This window comes from Ruditapes philippinarum, unplaced genomic scaffold, assembly GCF_026571515.1.
Source record: "Ruditapes philippinarum isolate M1 unplaced genomic scaffold, ASM2657151v2 ctg24850_1_1_1_1, whole genome shotgun sequence".
NCBI classification, from domain to species: domain Eukaryota; kingdom Metazoa; phylum Mollusca; class Bivalvia; order Venerida; family Veneridae; genus Ruditapes; species Ruditapes philippinarum.
Window position 1 is genome coordinate 1 of NW_026858387.1, and position 8,242 is coordinate 8,242.

The 8,242-nt window shown below is 31.9% G+C and overlaps 1 protein-coding gene across 2 annotated transcripts; it reads left to right on the top strand.

Annotated features, from left to right (window-relative positions):
* Window positions 1-1,382: 1,382 nt before the first annotated feature.
* LOC132753046 (uncharacterized) lies at window positions 1,383-6,147 on the top strand. Of its 2 annotated transcripts, none has more exons than XM_060743457.1 (5): window positions 1,383-1,710; window positions 3,761-3,863; window positions 4,064-4,174; window positions 4,888-4,959; window positions 5,702-6,147. In XM_060743457.1, exons 2-5 carry the CDS (start codon window positions 3,796-3,798, stop codon window positions 5,841-5,843), a joined length of 393 nt encoding a protein of 130 aa, XP_060599440.1. In that variant the 5' UTR covers window positions 1,383-1,710; window positions 3,761-3,795; the 3' UTR covers window positions 5,844-6,147. The 2 variants fall into 2 exon arrangements, with proteins under 2 accessions (XP_060599440.1, XP_060599438.1); XM_060743455.1 differs by having other exon boundaries at window positions 1,392-1,710; window positions 3,713-3,863; window positions 5,702-5,866.
* Window positions 6,148-8,242: the final 2,095 nt, after the last annotated feature.

The window sequence follows — 8,242 nt, forward strand, 5'->3', positions numbered from 1 at the left end:
AGAGTTTTCCCTAAAGTTTCGGATTTTTTTAGGCAAAAAGCGAAAATACGAGACAAAAAATATGTCGTATATTCGCATTCCATCTGTCGTATTTTCGCTTTTTCGCATTGAAAATACAAAAATGAGAAAACACAAACAGACGACAAGTTTATTCTTTTTTTTTTGCATTGTAACAGTTCGCATTGTTCAATTTTTGTCTTTTCGCATTTTGTTACATTTTTGCGCCTGCTTAACAATTTGCGTCTGCTTAACCGAAACACTAAGATGCAAAAAGCATCAAAAATGCGAAAAAGCCAAAACACGAAGAGACGACAAAGTCAACTTTATCGATGTCCATTCGTGTTTTCGCATTTTTGCATTTTGTAGGCAAAGAAGCGGAAATACGACAATGTGTAAATCAGCCGCCATATACTTAACGTAAGTGATTTAAACTTTTATATGTCTATGTTTACAAAATGAGTCTATAATAAATTAATATTATGACCGATATCCAAATTTTATAATCTGTAAAAAAGTAAAGACATCAAAATGTAAACCCAACTTAAAAGGATAAACAAAGTACTATTTTTTATGAAAAATCTATTGTATAGCGGTTATTTCACCTTTTTATATTACGGTTTTAACTTGCAAATACTATTTGAGCATTTATCTCTAGTAACTATACACCGACTCGTTTAAATATATATATTTTTAAATCTAGTTTTGTTTACGGTATAACATCCGTACAGACATCAAAATGTAAACCCAACTTAAAAGGATCAACTAATTACTATTATTTTTTATTAAAAATCTATTGTATAGCGGTTTTTTCACCTTTTTATGTGCAAATACTAAGAGGATATTTTTTCGTTTGAGTGAAATATGGAATATATTTTCACGAAACATGATAAATGCCACATATTTTCACGAGCCGGGACGGCGAGTGAAAATATGTGGCATTTTATCATGTTGAGTGAAAATATATACCATATTTCACGAAAAACGAAAAAATAACCTTTTCATTTAATTTCATTATGAAAGAAAAATGGTTACGAACCCCCATGCATGCTACGTAACTGCAATTGTACAGCGCGCAGTAATACAATTTTTGTCTTGTTTTGCAAACGATATTTAGCGCTACATTGTGACGTCACGTAAACAACTCTTTAAACGTCTGTACAGCGTTAATGACTGAATTAAAGATATTAGTGTTCAGATTTATTTTCTTAGTTAGACCATTATCTATCATTCTAGATAGTTTTCAAAACAAAATTCAACAAAAAATTGTTTTGTATTTACAGTATCAGATTTTTCAAACAAAATGGCGAAAGAAGTCCCTTGAAATAAATATGAGATTTGACTCCGCCCACTTTCATATTTATATTCCATATTTATTTTGAAAAAATATGAAATATATTTGACTGATATAGCACCATATTTCATAGGTAAAATTAAATAATATTTGAGCATTTTATCTCTAGTAACTATACACCGACTCGTTTAAATAAAACGTTTAAATCTAGTTTTGTTAACGGTATGCGTATTATAAATATGCAGGATCGATATTATGAAATAAGGTGATATATAAACGTATATACGTAGAATTTACTATTCGTGTGTCTTCCAGGAAGGAAATTAGAATGTGCGATGTTTAAACGAATTTGTTTACAAGTAACTAGGGAAGTAAATTGTGTCTTTTCAAAAACAAGACGGATTTTGAACGTCTTTCATGTAAGTATAAAGTCAATTTATGATTTTGAAATAATATTGAGCTTTGTAAAATAAATTCTTTAGATAGATTATTGTATTTATGTCACAATCGTCAAATTTTCCCTATTCACTTTACGCTTAACACTATGACATTATAAATGTTACCTCAAACAAATTTGCATGAAATGTGTCAGTTACTTGAATGTCATCATTCTTATAAGGAATAAACATTTATAAATATTCCGATCATTCATAAATACAAATTTATTTTTTCTATCAACAGACTATTAAAAAACATACATGTTTTGCTGCAGTCAGGTGCATTATCATTATTATACATGCATTTAAATCTCTTTTCTGATGTCAGGTGCATCATAATGATTCCCTTTTGTATGTCCTTACTGCGGTTAAGTGTATAATTATCGTTATATGTGTTTGTCAATTATTCGTGCGTCATTAATATACCAGCTCATGTTTTGACTCCTGTATTATATGTCATAAATATATCGTTTATTCTTTTCAACACTTGGTGTATCATAATTATACGATTATATGCTTCTGTACCGTTAGATGTATCATAATATTACTGCAGTTACTGTATGATTTATATACCGTTATAAATGTGTATAAAACCGTTGCAATAACGTGTATCATAATTATACATGTAATTAAATGTATAATTATTATGTCGATATATGTATTAACTACAGTAAAATGTATCATAATTATACCATTATATGTGTTTACTCCAGTAAAATGTATCAGACATGTAATTTTATCATTATATGTGTTACTGCATTAAGTAACATACAGTTACCATTAGATTGTCTTAACTGCAGTAAAATGTATCATGATAATTAATTATACCATTATATATGTTAACTGCAGTAAATGTATCATAGATATAGCATTATTTGCCTTTATTGCAGTAAACTGCATCATAATATACAATTGTATGTGTTTACTGCAGTAAAATTACGGAACATAGAAGAACCAAAAATGTGTGTTATTATGCTATAAAATCACTGTTTACGTTCTATATTTAGACATATGAAGTAAACTGGTGTCGGTAAGATCCTAATGCGAAGCGTTAATTAGGAGCTGATTTTAATCACGTGTTTGGTAATTATAGATCATCAACAGTGATTTTATTGCGTAATTACACGTACTTTCTGCTCATTTATGTCCAATAAGGATAAATGCGGGTCGTGTTATAATGTATGATATTTATATGTGTTAATTGCTGTAAAATGTGTCCTAAATATACCAATTTATATGTTTGCTGTCGTAAGTTGTATCATCATTATACCATTATACTAGTATGTCTTTACTGCAGTTAGATTCATTGTAATTTTAGCATTCTATTTGTAAACTGCAGGTAGGTGTATTATTATTATTATTATGCTATTTCATATGTTTTTATTGCAGTAAGGTGAATCATTGTTATTTAACTGAATCATATTTTTTGGAGAAATTATTTTGGAAAACCATAGCAAAGTGACCATAAATAACGTTATTTTGTCACAGGGTTAAATTTTTCAGCAAATACATGTATATCAATAGCCAACCGTTTTAAATCATTTCTGCTAAAAATGTATATCGTGTCCGGTCAATAGAAAACACGTTAGTGTTAGTATTTAACGATATGAACATTTTTTCCTGAAAAATCTAGTTAAGATAAGCAAAGAAAAAATGCACATAAATGATTATTTAATGCAAGTAAAATGGTCGTAATAAGTTAAATTTCATATGTGTCCGATTCAAACTATTAGAGCCATATATCTAGATTATAAAAGTGTTTATATATCTTTAATTATGTCTGACTAAAGTTTTTTTAGATGAAAATATTTGTTAAAAAGCATCATAGATTTGTCTTGTAATACTATCTTATATATTTGATACTTTTAGATATAATGTAATTGTATCTTAATATGTCTTAACTGCAGTGCGAAAATTGTATGCTTACCATGATAAGGCTTGGCATAGTTAGGTATAGCATGAAATATGTCTTTATTACCGTTAGGTACATCATTAGTATCGCTATTGTAAAATGCCATTGACTTTTCTGCAGTGAGGTGAATCTTAAGAAAAATAATAAAAGCAGGAATGAGTGCTGTCAAGCCAAAGGCCAATAACCAGGGCAAAAAAGTCGTCAAAATTAATGACAAAAATAGGTAAATCCTTTTATGTTATTTTGTCTAAACATATATTTTGGAATTGCAATAAAATAATTGTAAGAAACCTGTAAAAATAAAATTTTCGATTGTAATGTTTAACTTTCTTAATAGTCTCTGAATGTAATAAATGTGTTAAAGTGTCTTAATAGCATTTAAAAACTATATCTATTTAAATGAAATGCTTATTGTTTTGCCAGCGCGTCATCAAGTACGTCTACACCGAAACAAAGTGAGAAAATAAAAAAGCTTCAAGATGAGATCACGGAACTTAAGGCAAAGCTAAATATGTATCAATATCACATGGACCCGTATGTACTATACTTTGGAATATATTTTCATATCTTTATTGAAAACTTCAAAGAAAATATTAGGTATTGATCATTTTATGACAATTTTACAAAGATAAATAAATGTTTGGCTTCTGAACAATCAAACTGATAGTCATACCGACTATAAAATGATGCGGATAACAATTGCACCATTAAGTGTCAGTATGCCCTAAAGTGTAAAAAGTGGTGTGCAGGTCAAAGTAAAAAAACACAACAACTTCGATTTTATCATAACTGTTTTAAATTAGTCCAGTTCATTAGTATTATTAATAACCCACGTGACTCACAGAAAAAAATATAGAAAATGTATAGATTACGTTCAATAGATGAAAAAAGTTGAACAGTCTTTCTTGTATTTTAGGCAGTTGCTATTTTCAAGAATTTTCAACATTAATTTTGGGTTAATGACCATTGTAATAGTAAATGTTTTCAACTCAACTCGCACACAAAAAATGAGCATAATGTCACTTTAATTATGTCAAATAAAGGTTGGTTATTTAAATTGTCTTATAGGGATTCATGTTCTAGGTAAAAAGTAGTTGTGTTGCCAAAGTTTTAACATTTTGTTAATATGAAATTCATATGAATATTCTGTGAGTAATCGAAAGAGAATTGTATATAGTTTTTCAAACTGCTTAGGAATATATGCTTGTGGTGGTATTTCTTGTTACCTGATTTCTTTTTTTTTTCAGAATCAAGCTTGAGGAAAAGTTTGGCATACCGGAAGATAGTTTGGTCAATATGTTAAGAAATGAAAATGCGGAGTAAGAGAAGCATGTTTGTTCGATTAATTAATAAAATCCGTAGATATAATTACACTTGATTGTCTATATCCAGTAAGATGATTGCTGGCTGGTCGTACCCAAACTTACGCATGCGTCTGAATTAATGAACTAAAAAGAAAGACATACACCACATGGTGTCATGCGTGTCAGACTGGCTTTGAAATATATAAAAATGGGAACCTTAAAGAACGCCTAAAACGGCAAAAGAAAATACAACAGGCTAGACTTGTCTGAGTCTGTTCACGGACGGCAATGGTAGGTGCAAGCTTCCGTCCACGACCCCATTCATTGGCTGATGCAAAATTAAGTATTATTTTTACATGAACATTGATGATGAAATTTTGAGTGTAGAAACATCTCAAAATAAAATCTTACGGTGCTACCATTATATAATTAATTTGACACTTTAGTGTGTTTCTATGAAAGATAATGAACGGTAGCCGAAGAAAAAAAATGTGTTCTGAAAAAGAAGATAACAGTCATAATTAATGGAATTTAAAAGGGGTCAAGGGTTATTACAGAAAGCAGCCAAACGCAGGCAACATATTCCACAAATTAACAAGAAATTGTGAAGTAAACTTTATTGAACATGAACAGGCTCAGTCAAACTTTCAATTTTGACGTGTTGGACTTTCTTTAGGGATTCTGTTTTTCTCCTATTTTACTGGGTTAATGAAAGATGCGTAATATTTAATCTTCCAATTTTTATTTCATATTTCAGATTGAGAATGGAGCTGGCCAAGTTCACTTCTGGAATTACTATCAAGAGGTTATTTCACAATTTTATTATCTACAGAAGGAAAAAGACATTACATAACTTTTCTTTCTTGTTTAACACATTAACTAGTCCCTTGCCAAAATAAACAGAGGGGACTTTAGGTTTACTCTTTATCTGTCTTGAGTTTCTGTCTGACCGTCCGTAAACATAACTGGATCAGTAATTTCGCAAAAATTACAGAAAATATTTTTTTGAAAGGTAAATGGTAGTCTGGAAATTATGCACGTCTTTTTAGCTCACCTGAGCTTGCTCAGGGTGAGCTTTTAGGATCGTTGAATGTCCGTCGTCTGTCGTCCGTCCACACTTGTTCGTTAACACTCTAACGGTCACATTTTTGCCTCAATCATCATCAAACTTTGTCAGGATGCTTATCTAGTTGATAGTTCGGATGTGTTTGAACATGGGTCATCTTGGATAAAAAACTAGGTCACAGGAGCTAAAAAAAGAAAATCCTTGTTAACACTCTAGTGGTCACAGTTTTGCTTCAATCATCATCAAACTTGGTCAGGATGCTTATCTATTTGATAGCTAGGATGAGTTCGAACATGGGTCATCTCGGATAAAAAACTAGGTCACTGGAGTTAAAAATAGAAAAACCTTGTCAACACTCTAGCAGTCCTATTTTTGCCTTAATCATCATCAAACTTGGTAATATGCTTGTCTAGGTGTAAGCTCGGATGAGTTACTACATGGGTCATCTCGGATGAAAAACTAGGTCACCGGAGGTAAAAATAGAAAAAACTTGTTAACACTCTAGCGGTCACATTATTGCCTCAATCATCGTCAAACTTGGTCAATATGGTTGTCTAGGTAATTGCTCGGATGTGTTCGAACATGGGTCATCTTGGATAAAAAACTAGGTCACAGGAGCTAAAAATAGAAAAACCTTGTTAACACTCTAGCGGTCACAGTTTTGCTTCAATCATCATCAAACTTGGTCAGGATGCTTATCTATTTGATAGCTCAAATAAGTTCGAACATGGGTCATCTCGGATGAAAACCTAGGTCACAGGAGCTAAAAATAGAAAAACCTTGTCAACACTCTAGCAGTCCCATTTTTGCCTCAATCATCATCAAACTTGGTCAGGATGCTTGTCTAGGTAATAGCTCGGATGATTTACTACATGGGTCATCTCGGATGAAAAACTAGGTCACCGGAGCTAAAAATAGAAAAACCTTGTTAACACTCTAGTGGTCACATTTTTTACTCAAGTGTCATCAAACTTGGTCAGGATGCTTGTCTAGGTAATTGCACGAATGAGTTCGAACATGGGTCATCTCTGATAAAAAACTAGGTCACAGGAGCTAAAAATAGAAAAATCTTGTTAACACTCTAGTGCTCACATTTTTTACTCAAGTGTCATCAAACTTTGTCAGGATGCTTGTCTAGGTAATTGCTCGAAAACTGTTGAACATGGGTCATCTCGGATGAAAACTAGGTCACAGAAGCTAAAAAATAGAAAAATCTTGTTAACACTCTAGTGGCTACTGTTTTGATCCAAATAGCTTGTAAATTGGTCTGAAAGGTTGTTTTGATGATTTCTAGGTCAAGTTCGAATATGGGTCACCTGGGGTAAAAAACTAGATCACACTGCCCAATTATGGAAACACATTGTTAACGTTCTAGTGGTCACATTTTTGACTCGATTATCATCAAACTTGGTCAGGATGCTTGCCTAGATCATTGCTTTGATGACTTTGAACATGGGTCATATCGGTTGAAAAACTAGGTCACCGGAGCTAAAATTAGAAAAATTTTGTTACTGGCTAATGTTTTGGTCCAAATATCTTGTAAATTGGTCTGAAAGTTTGTTTTGATGATTTCTAGGTCAAGTTCGAACATGGGTCTTCTCGAATGAAAAACAAGGTCACACCGCCCAAATATGGAAAAACCTTGTTAACACTCTAGTGGTCACATTTTTTACTCAATTATCATCAAACTTGGTCAGGATGCTTATTTAGGTAATTGCTCAAATGAGTTCGAACATGGGTCATCTCGCATGAAAAACTAGGCCACTGGAGCTAAAAATAGAAAAATCTTGTTAACACTCTAGTGGCTACTGTTTTGATCCAAGTATCCTGATAATTGGTCTGAAAGTTTGTTTTGATGATTTCTAGGTCAAGTTCGAATATGGGTCACCTGGGTAAAAAACTAGGTCACACTGCTCAAATATGGATAATCCTTGTTATCACTCTGGTAGTCGCATTTTTGACTCACCTGTCATGAAACTTGGTCAGAATGCTTGTCTAGGTAATTGTTTGGATGAGTTCGATGGCTCAGGTGATCGATCTAAGGCCATCATGGTCCTCTTGTTATTTTCTACCTATGTTGAAAAATTTGGTCGCTACATCAAATATACTTCAAATATGGCAAGCTATGATAATGCAAAATGTACTGGAAATACATGTATTTTTATTGAAACTTGAAATATTGGTAGATGGCAGTCTGGAAATGATGCACATTTTTTTCTTCCTATGTTGAAA

Coding starts and splice junctions, on each gene's coding strand:
- LOC132753046 (XM_060743457.1), top strand. CDS start 3,796: ATGAGTGCTGTCAAGCCAAAGGCCAATAACCAGGGCAAAAAAGTCGTC. Junction 4,175..4,887: donor TATCAATATCACATGGACCC/GTATGTACTATA, acceptor TTTTTTTTTCAG/AATCAAGCTTGAGGAAAAGT. Junction 4,960..5,701: donor TTAAGAAATGAAAATGCGGA/GTAAGAGAAGCA, acceptor TTCATATTTCAG/ATTGAGAATGGAGCTGGCCA.